Source organism: Helianthus annuus, chromosome 8, assembly GCF_002127325.2.
Source record: "Helianthus annuus cultivar XRQ/B chromosome 8, HanXRQr2.0-SUNRISE, whole genome shotgun sequence".
In the NCBI taxonomy this organism is placed as follows: Eukaryota; Viridiplantae; Streptophyta; class Magnoliopsida; order Asterales; family Asteraceae; genus Helianthus; species Helianthus annuus.
The window spans coordinates 32418768-32445860 of NC_035440.2; the positions used below are offsets into that span (position 1 = coordinate 32418768).

A 27093-nucleotide genomic window follows, 5' to 3' on the forward strand; every position below is an offset into this window, starting at 1 on the left:
AACTTGCTTTAACCGTTCACATTTGGTGCACTTTCCGGGTTTGAGTGTGTTAACACGCTCTTCCCATGCATATTAATTCGCATCTCATTTCTTACCTAAGATATAATCTACTAAAATAATAAATTAATTCTTACCGGATGATCGATCAACCTTGAACCGAATAATTTGTTGACAACCTTAAGCTCTGATTACCAACTTGTAACACCCGTCTAATTACTACTTGAATTTAATAAAAATTCATACGATTTATATAAAAGGTGTCTAAATTTAAACATAGTTACCAAAACAAAGTTCTAAGTAATCAAAAACTAGTCAACTACCGACTAGTTAAAACATTCATGACATGATTAGCAAGTTGTTTACACTCAAAAGAAATAAAAACATTGTTTAACAAAGTTATGAAATCGCGGAAGCTTCTAAAGTTGTGTTCGGTTCTTCAAAACTTGCTTGACCGCCATCCGTAAGATCCCCTTTGTCACCTAAGGTCAAAACCACTAAAATGTTAGTTTTGACATTGATATAGTACATATAAACAAGTTCCGACATCGAATCATGAAAAATAAAATAAAATTTCAAAATCGATCCTGTCGCGTGTCGCGCCAGGTACCCTGCATTTTGTCGCGAGTCGCGACAGCTCCCGCATGTCGCGCCGGATCCAAGTGATCCTGTCGCGTGGCGCGGGGGAGACGGTTTTCCAGCAGGTGCAGGTTTGTGACCTGCACTTGCTGCCAGCTCCGGAAATTCAGATTTTTAACTTCAAATGACCATAACTTTTGACTCGTAAGTCCGTTTTAGGTGATTCTTATTCCTATACGTCTGTAAATTCGTTACGAACGTACCTACAATGATTGCGGGTCCGAAAATTTAGTTTACGGAACGAACGACTAAAGATCACTTATGTAATTATTCGACCCATTCTAATTACCCTTGTTTTGCTACTTCTTTAATAGTAACATAAGGTGCTTTTTACCCAAACTTCCGGGGTTTATTATCACCAGCACTTCACTACCAAACTTATGGTTTCATGCCTTTGTGATTGTTACCGTCCATGTTACTTATTAAATTAACTCGTTACTAGTTAATTTACCATTATCCGACCCGTTGGCTCATCTTATGGAATCCTCCAATTTGATGACTACCAAGCGGTTTCTTGCTAACTCTAATCCTATGTATTTAAGTAGTGATCATGATCGCTATAATTAACACAACTTTTATACTACAATGCGATTACATATAGTTTAACAACAATTCATTTAATGTAACGAGTTAAGTTACATACCTTCAATGCACGCCCTACAAACGCAAGTCGCCACTGGCTTGTCCACTCGACGCTCCGGTATCTTTTCCTATAGAGTTCAATCATGATACGTTTAGAACTCCTTTTCAATCATATGTCGCATAATTTGCCTAAACATCACAATTATGCGTTTGAACTTTAAATTTCAGTTTCAAGCCTTCTTTGAGGCATTTCTACGAACACAAAAAGGGCAGAATTTTATATCTTTTATATTCTAATTCATGGCTTGTCACTTAGCCTCGATTAACATTAATTGAGCTATCACATATAGAATTAAACATCATATTTTTCAGAAATCAGTTTCTATGAATCAATTTACACTAGAATAGCCTTTTAAACCATAGTGTTCATCATTTTCTCACAAAACCCATGAATGACCTTCAATGTATTCATGAAATTTCCAGAATTTAGACATGATTTCACTTGTTGTTGTCTAGATTTTACTCCTAGACACTATATCATTCCTATCCTATCCAAATAACAATCATGCATCATCAAATTTCGAATTTCCCCAAATTCATGAGAATTTCAAGTAGAGAATTTTCATCAAATTTTACATACCTTATGATCTCCTTGCAATGGGGATCAGTAATCTATGCTCGATTTTCGTTTTGGACTTGATTTGATCCTTCAATTTGGAGGTTTTAGCAAGAAACTAGGGTTTTGGGGAGCTTGGGTTCGCCCCCTGCTCTGATCGATCTCAACAACACATAGACAAGTGTGTTTGAGTTTAATTTATTTTGTTTTATTAATATTAGTTTTCATTTTAACACTTTTGGCCCTCCAACTTTCATTCTTTATTTGTTTTAACTCTTAACTACTCATAAGGTCATCATCTAACTAGGTTAGTGTCTTTACTAATTTATTTGCAACCTAATTGCAATTTAAGATTTGTATTTTCGGGATGTTACAACAAGGGTATTTCGGACATATCACTAGTCAACTAACGGTTGACCGACGAATTCTGTTAGAAGAGATGTTATTAATTCCAATTGACAACCACAAGGACTAGAATAGTCGTTTTTTCAAATAGTATCTGTATTTGACAATGAGTATAAACCAGGGACATAAAATGTACCTTACTCTTTTTTAAAAGAAAATTTGTGTACAAATATATTTTAAATAACTTTATTCTAATTAGAATTAAATTGGTTTATGACATACTTTTAATAGTTGTAGGTTTTATAATTTTTGTAAATCTAGAAAATGTAAGTTATTTTTTATTTCCGTTACATGCATTAAACTTAAGCGATATGTCGTTAATCTGCAGCTAACAAATCCACGTGTGATATGTAGAAAGGATATTAAAGGACTACGTTGTTTCCGCTAATGAATCCGTATGTTATATGTAGAAAGATATTAAAAGACTATGTCGTAAACGTTTTCGTTGATTGTGACGTCGGTAGCCCCTTGGTAAATAACTTATATTTTGCGATGGATTATCATTTACAAATTTCCGTTATGAACCACCTTCACCGAGAATGGGTTGAACGTGATACTCTTTTGTTTTGTAGTGATATTGTTTGTATGTCATGGTTCATTAGATAGCCTCTTTATCTTTTTCTTTTCTTGTATCATCATTTTTCTAATACGAGTCATTAATCATGATGACCTTGTGTGCATTTCCTATATATATGAAACAATAAAACATGATCGGTAAACAAAAGAAACATATACTACATGGTCTTCCTTAAACAGATTCAAGATCATGACTAGATGTTTTCTCACCAGATTCAACGACATTGTGTTGTAACATCAGTGTCTTGCCATCACAGTGTTGTTGATTTATTGATGCCTTTTGATCTTGTTGATTTTGATCCTTGCTCTTGCCCCATAGAACCAAATATAAGCCCACGACTATAACTACCGCTCCAAGAACACTATTACAAAATTTGGAAATCTCAGAATTTTTTTTTTCCACAAAACGAGGGGCCTAAATACTGTTGAATATACATGATCATGCTTAGGGCCGTCCCTGTGAATTCAGGGACGTGCAACTAGAGTCTAGAAATAATGGGCCCTTGAGAATGAAATCGATGTTCGGCCTATACCTTTCACCTTTTCCACCAGTACCAAAAAATAGCGATTATTATTTAATTAGGTTTAAATTTTTAAGTTTTTATTGAGTTACATATGGTTAGTGGGGTTAGAAAAAAATTGGTTTAAATGGGTTAAAACTAGATAGGTTAATGGGTTTGAAAATCATTTTGTGTCGTAAATATTATTGGGTTTTAATTTTTATAGTATTTTGTTTTTTAAAATAAATATACATATAGAATATATAAAAACTTAAAAATTACAAGTTTTTGGGCCATCGGGAAAGTGGTCTTGGACAGCCACCTACCTTGCCCTTGCCCATGCCCTTGGACGCCATGATGTTGCATTCATCTCAAGAACAACAATACAGTTTCTCAGTGTAATCTTATGTTGCAAAAACAAGCCAAAAAATAAGACTTGAGTCGATTGGATCGTGGTAGCTATATATGCTAAGATCAAATATGATGCAAGCGCTTGCTTCCTTTCTTAACATATGCCAGGTCTCGATCGAGTTTGGCTCGAAGAGGTTTAACAAATCGAGTGCATGAATAACTCCAAAAAAAAAATATTATATTATGTTTATTAAAACATGCTAAAAATTTGAAGCCCAAACAGTTGGAATAATATGTCTACTATGCTTAATATATAAAGAAGAAAAATGTCAACACATATATGGTTTTGAAAGTGAAGTTATCGGTTCTTGATCTTATCTTCCATTTTACATGACTACATGAGCTTCAATTCGATTAAGTTCAGCTGATCAACTTCGTATAATACTAACTTGTTTTGGGCTCTTATGTTTTGAACTATTTGTCATTCAGCTAATAGATATTATCTTAATATGTATAAATCTCATAGATTAATAGAAACATGTAACTGCGAAAGCTAGTGATCGACTGATCGATCATAGATTAATAGAAATATGTAACTGCGTAAGCTAGTGATCAACTGATCGAGGTAGTGATGTACCTTCCCAAGTTCATTTTCTCGGATAAAATGAAAGACCCCAAAACGGCGGTAATAACCATCCCAAGAGGATTGAACGCGGTTACAAAAACTGGTCCTCTCTCCTGCATTACAACTCCAGAAATGTAATATGCACATCCAGAGCAAAGTATTCCCTATAAAGACACCATACCAAAAATAAATTGTTAGAAATAAGAAAAAAAAAATAACACATAGCTAATTGCCTAACGCCAATAGTTTAGAACATGTTAGTTTGTAATAAGTAACTCGATCAATTCTTCACATTTTTGTGGTGTATTCATGGAAAATATGTACCGAGAAATGTGTCATGAGAATTTAAATCTTTGCATTTAATATTAAAAATGTGGAAAACCAGATTAAAAAAAGTCCACACTTATATTAGTGCCAAAAATCATCGCTAAAAAATGGATAACAAACTTATTTCTATATACTTATGAATGTGCAGTATAAAACCAATTATGTGCACCTCTGAAATCCTATTCCATTTAGTTTTCGAAAACCTGTTTCAACATTTCAAAAGACTACTATTTTTCCTTACACTGTAAATTGCCGCAAATAGTTTGATGTCCCAGTTAATCGACCATATTGAGGCATTGGCCCTCTCAGCCACCATAGTAAGTACGGAGCCTTCCAATGTGCCAATCATACACACGAGCGCAGTGAGAGAGAGCTCAGCCGGGTAGGACTTCAATGTAAGTGCCTTTGTTTGCACCAAAGAAATAAAGAAAATTAGAATCTTCTCATAAGCAGTAGACAGGAAAGTCCAAACGAGTTGGACCATTCGGCAAACAACCATAAGCGGTTTGGCTCAACTATGGGACGCTAATCCCATAATTTGGAGTTTCACTTTCAACAATGAAGATATCCCCCAAATTCTAAGAATTTTGAAATCATTCATTTTGTCTGTCTTAATTTCGTGCTTATTTTTGTCTTTAATTTCAATATTTAATTGTCAATTTTAATATTTGAAGGTTTTAAAATGCCTCTCAAATTGAAATTTCTCTTAATGTTTTATTAATTCATTAACATACATTTCCTAGCAAGAGTTAGCTCTTTTATAAGTTTGTGCTTCCCCTCTGCGTCAAATACCAACACATACTACTTTTTTTCTAGTTTGATTCATTAATTCCTTGAAACAAGATTGAATTTTGAATGGAAAACTTACTTGAACAATGACAAAACTTGCCAAAGAAAAACAACTCAAGGCGATCATGACAGATCCTTTAATCTGGTCTTGAGTATTGACAACGTTAACGGAAGTTTGATGATGAACAGTATGGTGATTTGTCCATGGAAATTGAAATGCAGGGCCTGTTATTAGTGTCATTATCATGGCTCCTCCAACCGTCACTAGTGTACCTATGATCTTCCCTTGGCTATGTATACTCTTCATCTTCACCATCTCAAGTCTATCAAAATATTAAAAAAATATATATATCAACTGAAAATATCAACTTCTAATTAAAGGGCTAGAGATTTGGCCATTCCCTTGATGTTTTCGAAAATTCGAATTTTGAATGCATATAGTATAGAGTTGACAAATATTCAATTTGGTTTCTATCAGTTAATACAACTCGCGGAATTAGTTCAAGGACTTTATTGGTAGAAAAGAATTTGAGTGACTTAAACATAATGACAGGGAAAATTAACTTACTGTAGTTTAGGGACATATATATGTTAATACTATGCTGCTATGTTATGTTATATGTGATTGAAATAATTTATAGGCTGATTCAAGATGAAATATAAGCTTTTATCCATGTAGTTGAACATATTTTCTGTTGTCCAAAACCCATGCACAAAGTCAAATCTAACCTGGCTTAGTAAGAGCATCGAGGATAAGAAAATCAATAAACACGAAAAACATGTATAATCAAATGATATATTACTACCACCTTTAATTTTTCTTTTTTTTTTTTTTTATTTATCAACAGAAAATGCCACCGCCTAGATTTACAATTTGTTATAGTGTGATTACTCTATTTAAAATAATTACGAATAATGCCACCGTCTAGATTTATCCTTCCCTTCATAAAATTTACACACAAAATCATATTGGCATTTAATCCAAACATTATGGTAGTGTTTGGTACGCAGGAATGAGAGGCGGATCGAATGGAATGGACTATTACAAGGGAATGAAAAAACATTTGTTTGATTGGTCAAGGTAATAGAATCACCATCACATAAGATATTCCATTCACTCAAATTCATTTCATCCACAACTCCTGTTCTCTCTTGTTTTTTTTTCCATTCCATTCCCTCACACCCTTCATCATCAACACTACCAACCACCATCACCACCCTTCACTACTGCCACCAACCGTCGTCGCCGCCGACAACCGCTACCTCCACCCCGAGTCGTTGTCACCCTCCACAACCGGCCACAGCCGACCACCGCACCACCAACCTCAGCCACAACCGGCTACCACCACCAACTATCGCCACCCACCACTGACGCCGCCACCCGCCACTGCCATCAACACCAACTGCTGACCACCGCCGAAAACCACCATCGCCTCCGCCACCCTCCGCCACTGACCACTGGGGCCACCACCTGCCACCACCACCGACCACCGCTACCCACCAGTGGCGCCTCAATCGCCACCGACCACCGGCGCCAACGCTAACTACCTCACGCCGCCGCCACCCACCGTCGCCGTCACTGACCACCGCCACCACCACCCTCCTCTGCCGCCAACACCCGCCGCCCACGCCACCAACGCCGAGACACCACCGCCGCCGCCGCCGCCACGATCGCCGCCATCCATCGCCGATTTTATTCTTTCGTCTTTTCCTGCCTACCAAACAACACGATGTAATCATTCGTTCCCACCTACATGGTAACCAAACAAGGACATGGATTGGTACTGGTTCATTTAATTCCTTTGTTCATTTCATTACCTCGTCCATTTCATTCACTTATCCATTCCATTACCACATACTAAACAGACCCTATATATGTAGCATAGTCTTATTAGTCTACTTGATTTTATTGATAATTACTCTTCAACAAAGTTGTGCTAAACTTACAAAATTATGATAATTTTAAGTCGTAGCATAATTATTATTATTACTCGACAACAGTTTTGTTATAGCGTACTTAGTCTATTTACGAATTTGCCACCGCGTGGATTTATGTGTCATTCGCACGCAAAAACGGTATATGATGAAATGCTATATATGTGTATACATATACTAAAAAACTACCCACTACACAAATTATAGACCCATCCCCTGACCCCCACCCTTGATCACACCTCTATCTATTTGATGAATCATCACCGTGAACTCCACCAAAAATGGAGCCACCCAATGGTGAATCACACCAAGAATGTCAATATCATCTCTAAAAAAGGCTAAAAAATGACTTGTTGGGTTGGTTTAGTGTTGGTCAATAAACATATATGCCGTCTCTAGCTGTGACAGAATATAAGTAAACCGAAGTTTTATATAAAGCAACAAAACAAGTTGATAAGCAAAAAAATACCTTAGAATCCAAGCCATAACAAAGGTAATGGCTGGAACAATGTTGCACATGGCTGCCGCGAAAGTTGCAGTTGTAAGTTTCATTCCAGCAAAGTACAAGTTCTGGTCTATCACTGGCCTGTTATACAAAATCCACCATGAGTTTCTAGTGTTCTCTTTTCTCCTCCATTTTTGAAATAACAACATAGAATACTGAATACTTACTCTAGTAATCCCATTAACAAGATCTTCAGGAAGATTGAAATCGTCATCTTTGGCCTAACTTTCCTGTTAGCACCAAAAAAAACACTAATAAAAAACTGATAACAAAGAAAACTATAGATTCATATGACATGAAGAAACAGACCTTTCAAGGAAGAACGCAAAAGGACCAAAGAAGAGAGCAGCAATCGCGTTACGGTAAACAGCAAAAGTGTAATGATTTAAGCCTTTGTTTAGGGCAGACTTGACAACTAAGCCGTTTACAGCATACGAAGTTTGCAAGAAAATCATCAGCATAAAAGGCTTGGTACAGACATATGCCCTCTTAAACCACTCTTTAGACATGGTGGTTTCAGGTTATATTCTCTTTGATATTGTAATGGTTTTTAGTGGTATTTATACACAAGGTCTTTCTCTAAATGTTTAAAAAGTATGTCTTTCAGCATATCATTATATCAGAAGAACTAGTCCTCTATTTCGGTATGTGTAAATGTTGTCTTATTTTGGGAAAACTGATTTATATTGGATGAAATTCTGTGATGAAATATGTTTATAGCAATTGTTGATTTCAGGTTTGGCCTATATTTTGATGTCAATCTTTGATCAAACTATATGAAATTTGACTGCCAAAGTCAAATCGTTTGTTGTTTGCTAAATTGAAAGTCGTTGACCTAAATGATTGTTTCTTTAAATAATCAGGCACTTCACAAAGTGAGGATTTGTGAGGTTTTCCACTAAGATTCTCCACTATTTGTCCATTTGAATTTGATTGGTAAGGGAAATGAGTAATGAAGTGATTATTTTTATACCAGCACTTACTTAATTACCATTTCAAGATTAATGACTAGCTTTTTTAACGTTATTGTTTATATGTGCCTTGATCGGATGAAAAAAAAAAACGAAAAAAGATTTAATAAAACAAAACCATTTGTTGAAAACGTTACATGTTTATAATTCATACTATAAACATAATATTGGGCTTGTATGTTATGTGTTTAATGGACTATTAACAGGTATCTTGAAGTTGTTACAAGTCTGTTGGGTCTGTTGGACTCGGTTGTTACAAGCGTGTTGGGCTCAAGGGTTAAAGTGAAACTTCAGGGGCTTTATGTGCATTGTTGTAAAGTTCATGGGGCTGGATGTATTGTATCATTGTTACCAGCTATATAATAGAGGAGAGAGAGTGAAGTCGGTTCACTTCTAGATATTTGTTAGGGTTTCACTATCACTTCTCTGTATATCCGTTCTTGTGGTGTTCATCTGGATTGTTCATCTGGGTTCATCTGGAGTTGAAGATCTTCATCATCCAGGGTTATAGATCTCAGTGTTGAGATCGTGGTTGTATCAGAGATCTTGTTGATCTCAGTTTCTGTTTTTACTTTGTTTGTATTTCTGTTATGTTCAAGAGATTTTACTAATCTGTTGAACTTGTATTGTATTTCATATAGATCTCATAAGTTTGAGATCTAGGGTTTTGGTTGGGATATTTTCTGGGTTGGATAATCAATAAAAGTTTTGTCACAAGTTTTGTCACTATTTCTGGTGTTTGTTATATTTCTGCTGTGATTGATGTAGATCCATACCATTTTACATGGTATCAGAGCATTTCAGGGTCTATATCGCAGATCTAAGTCTTCCGTTGTTAGATCTACTGTTGGTTTGTACTGATTGTTGTCTGATTTTGTAGATCTGTGGTTCTTCTAGTCTTGGGAGTGTGACGGTGTGGATCTTGATATTGTTCTTGGGATTTGTGTGAAGGCTGTGTTGGTCTCTGAAACCCTAGAAGGATTCAGAGCAAACTGACCAGTTTATATTGTTAGCTATTGTATGAACTGTAACCCTAGAAGGTTACAGTATTCATATTGTTTGAAGAAATTGCACCCACTGTGAGATCTTTCTTCTTCTGTTTAGTTAGTTTTTTGCTTTGTTGGTTGATTTAGTTGAAGTCGGGGTAGTGAGGACCGGCACCTTTGTTGTTTGTTGATTGGCTTTCTTTGATTGTTTTTTTGTGTTAATACTTCTTAGGGTTTGGCTCCTGTATTAAGACCTGTTCAGGCACTATAAGTGATGAACCTGAAATCTGACACTGATACAGCTTCGCCTTAGGGTATTGTGTTTCTGTCTTGATTGATTATCTGTTTGTGAATCTGTTCTGTCTACTTGTTGTGTTGTGATTCTTTCTGAATCTTGTTTGTTATCATGGGTGATGCTGATCCAAATGCTAGTACGTCTCAGACATTGATAAGCAAGTTAGATATTGGAGATCCTTTGTATCTTCATCCTAGTGATTCTAGTGCCTTAACTATTGTTAGTGTTAAGCTAAAGGGTACTGAGAATTATTTTGTATGGTCTACTTCTATGAAATTGGCTTTAGAAGCCAAGAATAAGTTTGGTTTTGTTAATGGGAAATGTGAAAGATCCACAGAGGATCATGTGCTTGCTAGTCAGTGGGATAGGTGTAATTCTGTGGTGTTAACCTGGCTTTTGAACTCTGTTTCTGAGGATCTGTTTTTAGGTCAAGTTTTTTCTACTCTTGCTTCAGAGGTTTGGGAGGATCTAAAAGAAACCTATGACAAGATAGATGGTTCTGTGGTTTATGATTTGTTTAAAAAAATTAATTGTATTTCTCAAAATGGTTCTACTGTGGCAGGTTATTACAATAGACTGACCACTATGTGGAAACAGTTTGATGCTATGCTCAAACTGCCCACATGTTCTTGTAAAGCAGCAAAAGATTACAATGATTTTTCAATGTTAATCAAATTAATGCAGTTTCTTATGGGGTTAGATGATGTTTATCAACCAGTAAGAACAAATCTATTAACCAGAGAAGTCTTTCCATCTGTCAAGGTTGCTTTTTCTGTGGTTTCAAGGGAGGAATCACACAGGATGTCCAGTAGTGGGTCAAAAGGACAAAATGTGTCTTTTGCCTCTAAGTCAAATCAGTCTTTTGAGTCTAGAAGGAAAGCACCTAATCAAAGAGGACCTAATCCTAGTTTAAAATGTACACACTGCAATATGATAGGTCATACTGTTGATAGGTGTTTTGAGTTAATTGGTTATCCTCCAAACTTTAAAAAGAGGTCTAATAATATGTCTGGTAAAACCTCAGTAAGTAACTGGTAAATCAAATGCTACTAGTACTTCTGTTTCTGGTTCACCTTTTACAGCAGAGCAGATAGCAAAGATATTAAGTTTAGTTGGTGAAAAATCTGCAAATGTGTCAACTGCTGATGTGGAGTCAACAAATGTAGGAGGTGAGTCTTTTTTTGTTAACAATAGTGTTAGTTGTTCAAGTTCTATGTTTTTTGGAGGTGTTTTTACTTGGATAGTTGACTCTGGGGCAAGTCAACACATGGTGAATAGAGATAAAGATATGTTTAACATAGTTGATGTGTCTGAATTTGATCTTAAAGTTGGTCATCCAAATGGTACTAGTGTTATGGTTTTAAAAATTGGTGACATAAAACTAATGAATAATATTATATTAAAAGATTGTTTTATGTCCCAGGGTATCATGTAAATCTTTTGTCTGTACATAGGCTTGCAAAAGATAATAACATTAATGTGGTGTTTAATAAAAATAGTTGTATGCTACAGGATTCCAAGTCAAGGAAAATCCTGGTGACTGGTAGTCAAGATAGTGGTCTATATTTCATAGGTAAAGATGGTAGTTCTGTGAATGTTTGTTTCAATAGTTTTGTTAAATCTAGTTTATGGCATAGCAGATTAGGATCAAGTTCTATCTGTGTTAAAAGGAAGTTTTGATATTAAAACCATTGAACATGGGCCTTGTGATGTGTGTCACAGGGCTAAACAAGTCAGAGTTCCATTTCCACTAAGTGAACATAAAACAAAAGCTGTAGGAGAATTAGTTCATCTAGACATATGGGGTCCATATAAAGTTACTAGTTATGAAGGATTTAAATACTTTTTAACTATTGTAGATGATTTTTCAAGAACAGTGTGGTGTTATTTGTTGTCAAATAAAACTAAAGCTTTTGAAATTTATGTGGTTTTTATGAACTAGTTCTGACCTAGTTTGGAAAAAAGATAAAAATAGTTAGGAGTGACAATGGAACTGAGTTTGTAAACAGTCAAATGGGTCTGTTTTGTAAAAATAAGGGTATATTGCATCAAACTTCTTGTTCCTATACACCACAGCAAAATGGTGTGGTGGAAAGGATACACAGACATCTTTTAAACACAGCTAGAGCCTTAATGTTTCAAAGTAGTTTACCTCTTAAATACTGGTCAGACTGTATATTAACTGCTGTTTACTTAATCAACAGGGTGCCATCTTCTGTGTTAAATGGTAGGAGTCCTTATGAAGTTGTTTATGGTTTTAAACCCTCTTTAAATCATTTAAGGAACTTTGGGTGTCTTTGTTTCAGTACTATTGTGTCTGAATCTGATAAATTTGCTTATCATGCTGATAAGTGTGTTCTTGTTGGCTATTCTAATGTTAAGAAGGGATACAAACTGCTAAGTTCGGAAAATAGAAAAGTGTTTTTTTTTTCTAGAGATGTAAAGTTCTATGAAAGTGTATATTCCTTTAAGACTAATTTTGATAATCAAAAGGTGTTTGATAAAAATGACTTAACTCATATAAATTTTTTTGATTTTACTGAAACAAGTGTGTCTGAAGTTCCTGCAAATCCCAATGATGAAGAGGGTACATCTGGTGCTCAAGATCACTATAGTGATGATCAGCAGCCAGTGTCACCCTCTACATCTGCTACTGTTCCAAATGTTGAAGAAGTTCAACATGAACAGGAACAGTTAGGTAGTAGTAGCTTGGGTAACAATGGCGGGGCAGATAACATTATAGGATCAAGTGATGAGACCAACCTATCTGAGGGAAACTTTGTTAGGAAGTCTTCTAGAAAGGTGTCATTTCCAAAAAGTTTTGATGAATTTGTTGTTGAGGGAAAAGTCAAGTATGGTATAGAGAAAGTTGTTAATTATTCAAATCTGTCTGTTGATAATTTTTGTTTCATTGCTTCCTTGAATAAATCTGTTGAGCCAAATACTTATTTTGAGGCTGTAAAAGATCCTAGGTGGGTTGAGGCAATGAATAGTGAAATGGAAGCTCTTTATAGGAACAACACTTGGGTTGTTGTAGATTTGCCAAAAGGTAGAAAGCCTATTGGCTGCAAATGGGTGTATAAAATAAAATATAAGGCTAATAGTGAGGTTGAAAGGTACAAGGCTAGGTTAGTAGCTAAAGGTTTTAATCAGAGAGAGGGAATTGACTTTGGAGAAACTTTTTCCCCAGTTGTCAAGATGGTAACTGTTAGAATTGTTTTGAAACTTGCTGTTAATAATGGTTGGCCTTTGTATCAACTTGATATAAATAATGCCTTCTTGTATGGATCATTATCTGAATATGTGTATATGTCCTTACCTCAAGGTTATTTTAATAATGATAAAAGTAAGGTGTGTAAGCTTGTTAAGTCACTTTATGGGCTTTAACAAGCACCAAGAAAGTGGAATGAAAAACTAACATCGGTACTGGTTGATTTGGGTTTTGTACAAAGTTTATGTGATCATTCTTTGTTTATTATGTGCAAAGATGAAATTTTTCTGATCTTGTTGGTTTATGTAGATGATATTGTTGTAACTGGTAATAATCTTGCTGAAATAACAAAAGTTAAACAATGTTTGAGTGATAGTTTTAAAATAAAAGATTTAGGGGTACTGAAGTATTTTCTTGGTATAGAAGTCTTGTATTCAAATGAATCTATATGTTTGTCACAAAGAAAATACTGCCTAGAGCTTCTTAATGAGTTTGGATATTTTGGGTGTAAACCTGTTGGTACACCTATTGAACAGTCTCATCTTGTTACTAGTAAAACTAGTAAAGATACTAAGTTTTTGGATAATGTAAATGGTTTTCAAAAACTTATTGGTAAATTAATATATCTATCGTTGACTCGACCAGATATAAGTTATTCTGTTCAATTTTTAAGCCAATTTATGCATAAGCCATGTCAGGTTCATTTGGACATTGCTTTGAGGTTATTAAGATACTTAAAGCAGTGTCCAGGAAAGGGTGTTATGTTTAGGAAAACTGGTAGTCTTGATGTTTCAGGCTATGTTGATTCTGACTGGGGAAAGTGTACTTTGACTAGGAAGTCAGTTACTGGTTTTGCAATTTATCTAGGTGATACTCTTGTGTCTTGAAAAAGTAAGAAGCAGAATGTTGTTTCTAGATCCACAGCTGAGGCTGAGTACAGGGCAATGTGCTCAGCAACATGTGAAATTATGTGGATTAAAAATGTTTTGGAAGAGTTGAAAACTAGTTATGCTTTGCCTGTTAAACTCTTTTGTGATAATAAGTCTGCCATTTCTATATCATATAACCCAGTTTTCCACGAAAGAACAAAACATTTTGAACTAGATTTGCATTTTTTGAGAGAAAAAATTGCAAATGGCATAATTGAACCACAAAAAATTGCTACTGAGTTTCAGATAGCAGACATTTTTACTAAAGGCCTTAATATTGGACAACACAATGAGTTGTGTGAAAAATTAGGGTTGTTTGATATGTTTACAGTATGAATTATGGGGGGATGTTGAAAATGTTACATGTTTATAATTCATACTATAAACATAATATTGGGCTTGTATGTTATGTGTTTAATGGACTATTAACATGTATCTTGAAGTTGTTACAAGTCTGCTGGGTCTGTTGAGCTCGGTTGTTACAAGCGTGTTGGGCTCAAGGGTTAAAGTGAAACTTCAGGGGCTTTATGTGCATTGTTGTAAAGTTCATGGGGCTGGATGTATTGTATCATTGTTACCAGCTATATAATAGAGGAGAGAGAGTGAAGTCGGTTCACTTCTAGATATTTGTTAGGGTTTCACTATCACCTCTCTGTATATCCGTTCTTGTGGTGTTCATCTGGATTGTTCATCTGGGTTCATCTGGAGTTGAAGATCTTCATCATCCAGGGTTATAGATCTCAGTGTTGAGATCGTGGTTGTATCAGAGATCTTGTTGATCTCAGTTTATGTTTTCACTTTGTTTGTATTTCTGTTATGTTCAACAGATTTTACTAATCTGTTGAACTTGTATTGTATTTCATATAGATCTCATAAGTTTGAGATCTAGGGTTTTGGTTGGGATATTTTCTGGGTTGGATAATCAATAAAAGTTTTGTCACAAATTTTGTCACTATTTCTGGTGTTTGTTATATTTCTGCTGTGATTGATTTAGATCCATACCATTTTACACCATTAACCCCCAACTTTGCATTGTTTAAATTCAGAGTTCGTGTAATCTGTTATTCCAAGACAAAGCAAAGCCAAATCATGATTACCACTATTTAACTTTTAAATATTAAATCTTTAGATACACTAAAGATTACAGAAGTTGGTCACTTGCCATATGTATACGGTTACGTTCTTTTTCGGCAAGGTTGTGACGAATTTTCATCAGTAACCACCTTTACCGAAAGATTTGACCATCAGTAACACTCCTTTGTTTTGTAGTGTTTGTTCAATTTAAATAAATCTAAAGTAAATTCCTTTTTAAAAGTCCTTGTGTTTTAGTAGTTTTAACAAAAGAGTACAAAATTGAAAAGTTAAACTACCTAGATTTTCATTTTATAACTATTTGAGTATACTTACTAACTCTCTAAGGGTTTCTCAGTTATTTTTGTGAAATGACCAAAATACCCTTATAATTAAAAAAAATATCTAAACCCCCTCTTTCTGTTGTTTCTTCCTCTTCTCTCTCTACGTTCCCAACCATCAGGCCAAACCTCTATCCTCCACCACCAGAATCACACCCCCGCAACCCATCCATCACCACCATAATCACCCCATTGAAACCACCATCTTCTACCAACCACCACTATTACCAAATCATCTCAAATTTGATTCTTGTTTTCAAATGGATACTTCTAAACCATATTAAATTTTAATTACTCCAATTGTTTGATTACTTAAACAGTTTAATTATTAAGTTGTGGAGCTTAAATCAAATTCTAACATTGGTACGACATGATATATAGATAGTTGGTCGCTTATGGTACAAGGTCCAGCTTTGATAAACGTACTTATTGGCACTTGTAAGCTTTGAATGCTTCTCTTCATTTACTTGTGCTAGTGAGTGCACATCTTACATAAACTAGTGTTCACTAAGTTTATGAAAAAACATTGAGGTAAACCCAACCATTGAGAACCCCCTCCCCCCTTTTGGGGTGTGTCACATGTTCTTTGACACAACAATAGAACACAACCATGCAACCACTAACTCGCGAACCATATGAGGTGGAACAACAAATCTCCCACACCGTACCCTTCTGAACTATTAATCCGACGACCACCAACCCAAACTGGAATGTTATAAACCCTACTTTTGGACTCAGACCCAGGGCGGGCTAAAATGAAAACCAACTTGAGTTGATTAAACCCACGAAACTCATTGAAAAAAAAAACCTTGTTTTCTTATGAAAAAAATAGCGGAAGTAGTTTACATGTTTCTAATCATTTTGAGCAAAAAAGAAAATAAAAAAGCGTCAAGTGGATATTTTTTTAAGAAAAAATATGTAATATGTGTCTTATATATATATATATATATATATATATATATATATATATATATATATAGGGAGCCGCTAAAATAGAAATATAACGCCCGTCTCAATTTATCAAGATTTTAGTAATAAACTACACATTTTAATGCTAAAATGTGACTTCACAAAAACTTGTCATACCAACATTTCCATATGTTTACAACATTTAAAAAAAAAAACATATTTGTAAATGTTTACATAATTCACTTATAACAAAACAAATCAAGATTTGACGCGGAAGCTTCATTTAACGTGTGTTCGGTTCTTGCTCTTCGCTTGATCTTCATCCGGGACTCTCGACATTCACCTATGATCAAAACCAACTTAGAAGTCAGTTTTAGTTAAATAACAATTACAACAAGGTAATTGGGTCAAATAATCAAAATAAACAAAATAAACAAAAATTTTCAAGAATTCACCCCGTCGCCGCGCGCCACGGCACACTCCTTTGGCCGTGGCGCGACGCCACGGTCCCATTTTGACAGAATGTTTTGATGCTGGTGCTGCATATTCGCCCAGCTAAGTTTTAATCAAAACCAAACTTCAACACGGCATAACTTTTGATCTAGACCTCCGTTTTACGCGATTCTTTTTCCTACGCGTCCGTAATTTAATTCTCCATCACATGGAGTTGAAATCCAACATCCGGATTACAAATTTTCTAGATTTTAAGCTCTCGGCCTTATCTTAACTATTGAACCTTTAGCAAAACTTTTGACCTGCTTCATACTTTCATCATACTAACTAGTTTGGTACACTTAAATTACTACGGACATCATATATAAAAATGTTTTCTATCACACGAAGTTCATTCACGGGTTATTATACATCGTTGACCCGTTTATACTTATGCGCTTATTTTTGACCCGTTAAGGGTATTTAAGCGCTTTAATGCATAAGCCACACTTATTCACTTCTAACTTCATATTCTCACATTGCTTTTCGAGGGGTCTTCCACCACAACTACTATTGTGTTGGATTTTATGTGTATCTATTGTTTCTCCCAAATTTACCACTTTCGGATTTTCAATTTACGGCAAAGGCCATTTTGATACATTTGACCCAAAAAGGCTTATGCCTATAACTTTTATACTTCTCTATAACTTACTTGATCATGACATATGTTCTTAAACCACCCCTAAGGCCTGTTTTCCCGATTTACCCATCAAGGGCGTTTTTGGTCAACTTAGCCCCTCATTTTGCGACGAAGGATTTTTGCCACTTATCTGACCAAATTTGTACGTTAACTACAATCATTTTTGTACGTACCTAGCTCGTATCAACACACTGACCCGTTTTAATACTTTGTCTTGATATTTTGGCTAATTCATAGCAACACTAAATCATAAGCCATTTTATCATGTAAGCATAAGACTCGGCAAGTGCTTATTTGTCATTATTTTTCAAATGGTATCTCATTACCATTTGACCCGTTTGGTCTATATGACCAAACATTTTGCGCTTATCATTAAAATGAATTTATTTAACATTTAGATTTCTTACCATTTGGTCACGTCTACTACTCTGTCTCTTACGCGTTTAACCCAATGTAGCTTAAGCCACTTGGGTATCGTTTTTAAGCCCCGACTTTTATCCATTTATACGTGACTAAATCACCCCTTTTTACCCATTTTTATTCGTTTAGGCTTACTTATAAAGTAGCCATTCGAAAACGCCTTTTTATTTATGTCACTTCATGACCAAATTACCATTTTGCCTCTTTTATCATTAAATATGGTTTTTCATCGTTAGATGTGCTCCGACCCGAATCGTTTCGGATCGGAACCATGTCTTGAATATCATCTTAATTGTATAAAAAACTTTTAGAATAAACACGTATTCTACAAAAAGTGTAAGTTCCACTTACCTCGCATCCGGTTTATGCTTTCCTTCTAGTACTTGATTTATTTGACCGTTTCTTTCCCAAGCCTCCACCTAGCTCGTATAAGCGTCAAACTATTGTCAATCATTTACAAGGCGGTTAAGTTAGTCATTAACAATCACGACTATTCCACCTCACTTATTTTCTATGTCGAAGCTACTATTCGACTTCATGATTGGTTAACTTAGTTTATCAAAGTTAACTATTTTCAATCACATGGTTTACAACATTAAGTCTAAATCAACATAATATTTAGAACCCTTATCACTTCATATTACGCGTAATTGACATATCATTCAAATACGCGTTTTCACTCTAAATTTCAACACTTTAGTTCTCATTTAGGCATTTTAACAAACACCTAATGTTCATAATTTGTATTCTTCTATTTTCTAGTTAATGGTTATTGTTTTAACCAAGTTTTAACATCAATAACATGTTCATTTCAATTTGTCGCATCTACTACATCAGAATTTACTTACGAAAATTCAAATTACACTAGAACAATATCAATTTCTGGTGTCTAACATGTTCATACAAAAACCCACTTATCACCTTCAATTGTGATCATGAATTCACAAGAATTAGGCCTTACTTCATCATATACTTGTCTAGGGTTTACTCCTAGACACTACAATGTTCTTATTTCATCATATAACAAGCATGCAACCATCTAATTCGGATTCTCTAGGTTTGCTCAGAAATTCAACTAGAGATTTCTCATGAAATTTACATACCTCGTGACTCCTTTTTCAGTGGAGATCAATAATTCGTACTCGGATTTTGATTTAGGCTTGATTTGGACCTTCAATTTGAGAGATTTGTGAGAGTTTAGGGTTTGGCTCCTGGTGTCGCCCCGTTCGATCGCAGAACACACACTTCAAGTGTGTGTTTTGTTTTTTATTTTTCTTTTATTAAAAAACTTTAAGTTATCCAAATTTAACCCCTCATGTTTGGTTCGCTATTAAGTAGGCCACATCCTACTTATTTTTAACAATATTCTCAATTATTAACTAGGTTCAATATTCCTAGTTAAATTGGTGGTTTCCGGGGGTTATAACCCGTTCCATTCTAAATCCCATTAACTCAGGCCTCTCATAATTTTATTTTCTCGTAAACATTCCTTATCCCCTTTTAATTGAACATTTGATCTATTTATTAAAAAAAACTTAATATGCACCAGGTAAATTTTACCTCTAACGGTACTTTACCCGTCTTTTAGTATTAACGTGGTTTGATTACCAAACCCGTTTTCGGGGTGTTACAAGAAACCATCCCTAGTTGTAAGAACCGCGAGAACCACTCTCAACCAATCAGAATAAGGGGTATTTTAGTCATTTACTATAAATGTCAAATCTCTCTCTCTCTCTCTTGCATTTAAAGTCTCCAGACTTTTGTCATATCTCAATCTCCTCTCTCTTAATTTTGAAAAACTCTCCTCTCTCTTAAAATCCTTCATCCCTTCCATTTTACTAAACTAAATGCAGAGAATTCACCACTAACCTCTCTTCAAACCATAACCCACCACCATATTTCATCATCTCTGATCCCCCTCTGTAAACCCCCCAACACCCCCCTGTTCTCGATTTAACAGTCGGCCAACACCCGTCTCCGCCACCACAAGTACTCCTCCGCCGCCGCAACCGCCACAAGACTCCATCCCGTCAGATCTTTCTCTCTCTACTTGCTCACTTACCGGAATCAGATGTTATCTAGGTGGTGGTGGTCGCTACATATCGGTGCCGGTGGTGGTGTTTGGCAGAGTTGGGTGACAGAGTTGGTGGTGGTGGCGTTGCGTGAAGGGCGGTTGTGGTGGTGGGTCACCCACACCTGTGACGGCGACGGTGGTGGTGGGTCACCCACACCTGTGACGGCGGCCCCCACGTTTCTCCGTCGACGTTGGTGAAGGTTGCCGGTGAGGATTAATGGCGACGGTGGTGGGTTTTTGACGGCGACGATGGTGTTCCTTGATTCTGATTGTGTAAGTTGTTTTGAAACAAATTATGATTTGTGTTTTATTTGATTCTGATTATGTGAGCTGTTTTGAACACAAATTATGATTTGGGGTTTTGAGATTTTTGGCAGTGATAGTTCTTTGAACGCAAATTATGAATTGTGTGATAATTTCTCTGTCTAGAAAAAATGATTTGGGTTTTGGGGTTTTGAGTTTTTTGGCAGTGATAGTTTCTCTCTCTTGAAAAAAATGGTGGGTGTTTGATCTGTGTTCTTGATTCTCTGGTGATTTTGAAAAGTGAACTATGTGGGTTTAATGTGTTGAATTTTTGGGCGGTGATGATGCAAAAAAAAAAAACGCATATTTTGATGACGATGGCGCGACAAGGATGGTGGAGGGTAGGTTTTGAACCTGCAACCCCCACTTTGCAGCCTCGGATTATCGGAAAATCTGAGCCCAAACCCCGTTTTTTTCAAGAATCCACTCGTTGTTTAATTTTTTATATGTGTAAAAAACTTTTAGAAAAAAAATATGTTAAAACCGTAAACTTTTTTAATATAAAACGTAATTTTTTTAACGTAGAATTTAAACTTTTTAACGTGAACGTTAAAACCGTAAACTTTTTGACGTAAAACATAAACTTTTTAATGTAACACCGTAAAGCTTTTAACGTAAAACGTAAATTTTTAACGTAAAACGTAAAAAGTTTACCGTAAAACGTAAAAACGTAAAATGTAAAACGTAAAACGTAAAACGTAAATTTTTTAACGTAGAACGTAAACTTTTTAACGTAAAAGTTAAAAGCGTAAACTTTTTAACGTAAAACGTAAACTTTTTAATGTAAAACGTAAAGTTTTTTAACGCAAAACGTAAAACGTAAAAAGTTTAACGTAAAACGTAAACTTTTTAACGTAAAAAGTAAAACGTAAATTTTTTAACGTAAAACGTAAATTTTTTAACGTAAAACGTAAACTTCTTAACGTAAAATGTAAAACTTTTTTATATAAATTGTAAAACGTATAAAACGGCGCGTAAAAAACGACGCGTTGAAAAAACGATGCGTGAAAAAACCGGGCGTAAAAACGGCGCGTGAAAAATCTGGGCGTAAAAACGTAAAACGTAAAAACGTAAAACGAAAAAAGTTTAACTAAAAACGTACAACGTAAAAAGTTTAACGTAAAACATAAAACGCAAAACGTAAAAATCTGTAAAAAATCTTAATTTGAAAATGCTTAATAAAAAAATTATGTTTAAAAAATAAAAACTAATATAATAATACAAAATATTAAGAAAAAACAATAAAGACAAAAAGACAAAATAGAGTAATTTTACTAAAATACCCTTTTGGATTAAAATATTCAAGACATAATAAGACAAAAATTACTTAATCTCATCCATATATCTTCTTGATCTAATGACTAGAAAGTGGTTCTCATGGTTCTTACAACTGTAGGTGGTTTTCATTTTAGCGCTCCCCTATACATATATATATATATACATATATATATGTATATATATATATATATATATAGCCGCTAGAATGAAAACCACCTCGAGTTGTAAGAACCGCGAGAACTACACCCCACGGAGCGTCGGTCGCCATGATTTTTTTTTACAAGTAGATGTGTATATTATAAACACACCCGTAAAAAATCATGGCGAACGGCGCTCCGTGGGGTGTAGTTTTTTACACCACAAGTTTGGTGAAAAAAAAAAGAAAAAAGAAAAAAATTAAAAACACCAAAGTTGTGGTGTAAAAAACTACACCCACGGAGCGCCGTTCGCCATGATTTTTTACGGCTGTGTTTATAATACACACATCTACTTGTGAAAAAAAATCATGGCGAACGGCGCTCCGTGGGGTGTAGTTCTCGCGGTTCTTACAACTCGGGGTGGTTCTCATTTTAGCAGCCCCCTATGTATATATATATGTATATATATATATATATATATATATATATATATATATATATATATATATATATATATATATATATATATATATAGGGGAAGGATGTATAGAAAACCCACTTTAATTTAGAAAACCCGGGAAACTCAAAGCTCCCGATGTTTTTTTTTTTTTTTGAAAAAATTTACACATGTTATATACATGTTTTAAGGGTTTTGGGCAAAAAAAATCAAAAAAGCGCCGAGTAAATATTTTTAAAAAAAATAAACAAGTTTTGGTCTAACACATGTTACATTCATCTGACATATTTGTAACATGTGTTACACCAAAACTTGTTTATTTTTTTAAAAAATATCTACTCGGTGCTTTTTTGATTTTTTTTTGCCCAAAACCCTTAAAAACATGTATATAACATGTGTAAATTTTTTCAAAATAAAAAAACATCGGGAGCTTTGAGTTTCCCGGGTTTTCTAAATTAAAGTGGGTTTTCTATAGATACTTACACTATATATATATATATATGTATGTATGTATATATATATATATAGGGGAAGGTTCAAATGAAAACCATTAGTTATCGCGAAAACTCGAAAACTAACTAAAAAAGCCTAAAAAACATTCCAATTTTTTTTTCTTTTTTCATACCAATTTTCGCTATTTAAACTATATAAAAAAACTTTTTTTTTCAAAAAAAAAATTTGTAGTGCACATGTGTATGTGTACTACACATGTGAATTATTACACATGTGCACTACAATTTTTTTTTGAAAAAACTTTTATATAAAAAAAACTAGCGATTTTTATAAAAATAAATTGAAAAAGAAAATATGTGTGTTTTTTAGGCTTTTTTAATTAGTTTTCGAGTTTTCGCAATAAAAGTGGTTTTCATTTGAACCATTCCCTATATATGTGTATATATATATATAGGGGAAGTTTCAAATGAAAACCACTGGTTATTGTGAAAACTCGAAAACTAATTAAAAAAAGCTAAAAAAACATACAATACAAGGTAACTAAAAAATCCTAAAAAACATACCAATTTTTTTTTGAATTTTTTATTAAAATTCGCTATATTTAATATATAAAAAAAAACTTTTTTTCAAAAAAAAAAAAAAGTTGTACTGCACATGTGCAATAATACGAAAAGCCCTAAAGCACTGTAACACCCCAAAACCCGAATATTTATATTCGTTAAAATGCTGTGATATGGTACCTCAAGAAATAAACAACTAGGCTAATTAACCTACTTAGATGTATGGTTAAAACTATTAAAAGATGGAATGTAATAAAATGTTTAACAAAGCAAACAAGGGAACAAACTTGAGGGACCAAAGATGAACAAGGGGGAAAGTTATGTCTTAAGTAACAAACACACCCACACAAGCACACACACATTTCGTGTGTTCTAGAACGATCAGGGGGAACTCCCCATGAACCAAACCCTAGTTCTAACACAATCATCAAATTGAGGAGTCAAATGAAGCTCAAATTCACAACCAAACATGAATTAAGGATCACCTACTCAAGGGGATCATGAGGTATGTCTCAAAATTTAGATTTATGAAGTTGTATGAAGTGGGTTATGTCTTAATCCGTGAATTGGTACGAAATTGTTCATGTATAGGTGTTAAAATCACCATATAGAACATGAATTATGCATGATTTAACTTAATTTGATGTTTAAAGGTGAAACCCAATTGTTGGGGTGAAGATGATAGCATGGATATCTCATCTAGGTCTAATTCTTGTTCAAAAATTTATGTATCATGTTATGTATGATGGATTCTTGTTAGAAGGATTGGAAGAAATGTGATAATTGTAGGTTTGATGGTTATGCATGTATGATTTGTGTTGACTAGAAGGAAGAAATTGATGAATTGTGTATGAGATTAGAATGATATGCATGAACTAGTTGTACACTATGCTTATAAGGTAGTACATATATATCAAAAGCATGAAGAAACTATGAAGAACTTAAGATTAGATCACTTTTAAGTGATTAGAAAAATAGTCATGAAGTGGGTTTTGATGATTTGATGAAAATGATAATATGTTCATATTATTGATGTTTGATTTTAAATACTACATGTTGATTAGTAGAAGGATTTGATGCACTATGTATGAAATTAGAAGATTGTGCATGAATTAGTTGTGTGTTATGCTTAAAAGGTGGTACGCACACCAATCGTATGATAAAATGTATATAGTGTCGTCCGTATAGTCTATCATGATGATACGGGTATAAAATGATAAGTCGAAAGTTAAATAAGATGAATTGTTGACTTTCTGGAAGTCAACTACGAACAAGAAGCATAATTTAACTTCTTGTTGTGAAGGTAAGATATTAGGAAGTCATACGTTACATGTTAAATCAATACACATTATATGTAATGACATGATGAACTACATGAGGGCAAACGGATATGGATATGACTATATGGGTTATGCTTGTTAGAAACAACTAATGATATGATAGTCAACATGTACAAATGAATATGCTAATAAGAATGTGATTTCGATGACATGGAAGTATAGGAATCATGTCGAGACGGAATCAAGCACGGATGGATAATGGGTCAAGAAGTGGCGAGGAAACGAATATGAACACGGATGCATGAGGTAAGTGATTCCGTAATCACTTCTTAGTTGTTTATGTAAAGTTATATGCAATTTAATTAGATAGGGTAATTGAAGTCAAATAGAAATGAATTGTATGATATCGAGGAAGTATTAAACGGATCTTAGTTTTGATCCGAGCAAGTTATGTGTGAATAAGATTTGTAGTTAAGTAGTAGGATCGGTTACTTATGCAAGGAAATCTTTTGTTGTTAAGGATAGCGTAAGTTGACAAAAACGCCCTTGATAGGTATATCGGGCAAACGACCTTAAAAGTTGTTTGGAAATGAGCTATTCGATTAAAGTAATGTCTTTGTCAAGTATGAAAGCGTAGTATAGGGTTTTGTATGTCATAGACCAATTAATGCACAATTACCCATAACGGGTCAAAATAAGCCTCTGAGCGAGAACGGGTTAAGAGAACGCTAGACATCCGAGAAATCAATCTTTTATGATAGGCGTCAATGAAATTATTAAGTTCATATGAGATTGAGGTCAAATAAACAGATTATGTTAATAAATGCACGAACGGGTCAAATAATTAGAAGATAATAATAAGCCGAATGCATGTAAGTTAAGAATTTCCTTAATCCGGATGTGGGATTTTAAGTTCATATGATAGAATATGAATTTACAAGCATGTAGGAAGAAACGGGAGGTTAAACGGGTAAACGGTTCAAAAGTTATGCGCGTTTTAGTGCGTACGGACGACGAAACGGAGCTGCAGAAAAATGCAAAATCTAGAGGGCGTCGCCGACGGGCATGGGGGCGTCGCCGACGGGCTCTAGAAAACCAGTTTTTGTGCTGACGGGTTAATTACCTGTCTACGGGTTTTTGGGCTACGGGTAAATGCAAGGCCCGTCGTCGACGGCCCTAGGGGCGTCGGCGACGGCCTTCCCAAGTCCCAAAAGCTGAAATCTTGTTATTTAAGTTAATTTATGTACCGTGGGCTTCGGTTTGATATCCGTGGACTACGGTGGACTTTCCAAACATGATTTTGATGGTTCCTTAGATGTTTATGGGCTATAAAGCTAAGTCTAAGACCCATGTTAATGATGTATGATTATGTAAGAGGTACGCGTGATCTAGTACGTGTTTGTTAAAGTATGTACGTATGTAAATATGTATGTATGCATGTATAAAGATATGCACGAGTGTATGCATGTACGTAACGATGTAGGAAGGGTATGTATGTATGTAGAGGTGCATGTACGTATGCATAAAGATAGGCACAAGCATATGCGTGGATGTAAAGATGTAAGAAAGGTATATACGTATGAATGTCTTTTGCGTTTAAATGTATGTATGTTGGTGTGTAGGTAGGTAGAACGTACGTATGCGTTTAGATGAATATGGGCTCACGAGAGGATCCATACACGAAGGTATGCACGTATGTAGGTTTGTGTGAAGGCAGGTAATAAGTATGAATGTATGTATGTATGTATGTATATATGTATGCATGTATGTAGGTATGTATGTATGTATGTATGTATGTATGAATGTAGGTATGTATGTATGTAGGTAGGAATGGACGTAATTGGGTATGCACGTACGTAGGTACGTACGTATGTATGCAGGTACGTATGTAGGACAGTTGCTATTTGTGACCGTAAAGGTATGTATCAGTTTGTATGAAAGGTATGTACGCATGCATCTAATGAAATTGAGTACTAACGGTAATAGTTGCGTGCTTGGTGAATGAAGTGTAACGCAGGAATACCAAAGAAGTCTCACTACGGATCATATGATCAGGATGGGAACGCTGGGATATAAAGAGTTAACGAAACGAGAAGTAAACGTGAACAAACCTTGTATGTTTATAACGCGTACTAATGATGTGAAATTTTATGTGGTGAGCGCAGGTAGTACCAGTCATGAGGATATCCAAGGATTGGAGATCGAAGATCGAGTCACTAGAGAGATTGTACGGAAACGTTGATGTACATAATGTAGTAAACATAAGCTATGTTTTTAACTAGTAAATAAGAGGATGACGGATTTATGAGAAAGAACTGTGTTAAAGTTAAATCTTAAATAAGTTGAGGTATTTATAGTGAAAGAAATTTTATGGTACGTGTTTCCGCTGCGACTTTTGACAAATACGAATTAGGGCGTAACAAGTTGGTATCAGAGCCC

General features: G+C 34.8%; 1 protein-coding gene and 1 long non-coding RNA gene across 3 annotated transcripts; one reads left to right on the forward strand and one right to left on the reverse strand.

Moving 5' to 3' along the window:
- Window positions 1–312: 312 nt before the first annotated feature.
- Window positions 313–8419, reverse strand: LOC110916691 (WAT1-related protein At2g39510). Of its 2 annotated transcripts, XM_022161379.2 has the most exons (9): window positions 8157–8419; window positions 8015–8077; window positions 7812–7928; window positions 5487–5730; window positions 4860–5021; window positions 4304–4455; window positions 3026–3177; window positions 1280–1346; window positions 313–479 (listed from the first exon to the last, which is right to left on the reverse strand). In XM_022161379.2, exons 1-8 carry the CDS (start codon window positions 8354–8356, stop codon window positions 1294–1296), a joined length of 1143 nt encoding a protein of 380 aa, XP_022017071.1. In that variant the 5' UTR covers window positions 8357–8419; the 3' UTR covers window positions 313–479; window positions 1280–1293. The 2 variants fall into 2 exon arrangements, with proteins under 2 accessions (XP_022017071.1, XP_022017072.1); XM_022161380.2 differs by lacking the exons at window positions 313–479; window positions 1280–1346 and adding an exon at window positions 2742–2923.
- A 15123-nt stretch (window positions 8420–23542) lies between these two features.
- Window positions 23543–27030, forward strand: LOC110916384. Its single transcript, XR_002579701.2, has 3 exons — window positions 23543–23879; window positions 24877–24960; window positions 26820–27030. It is a non-coding gene; the product is annotated as an uncharacterized LOC110916384 (long non-coding RNA).
- Window positions 27031–27093: the final 63 nt, after the last annotated feature.

Excerpts from the sequence above, each read along its gene's own strand:
- LOC110916691 (XM_022161379.2), bottom strand. The coding sequence starts at position 8,356 with ATGTCTAAAGAGTGGTTTAAGAGGGCATATGTCTGTACCAAGCCTTTT. Across the intron at positions 8,078-8,156 it reads TTTGCGTTCTTCCTTGAAAG|GAAAGTTAGGCCAAAGATGA; the intron begins GTCTGTTTCTTC and ends TGGTGCTAACAG. Across the intron at positions 1,347-3,025 it reads ACACAATGTCGTTGAATCTG|GAAAAGATACCGGAGCGTCG; the intron begins GTGAGAAAACAT and ends TGAACTCTATAG.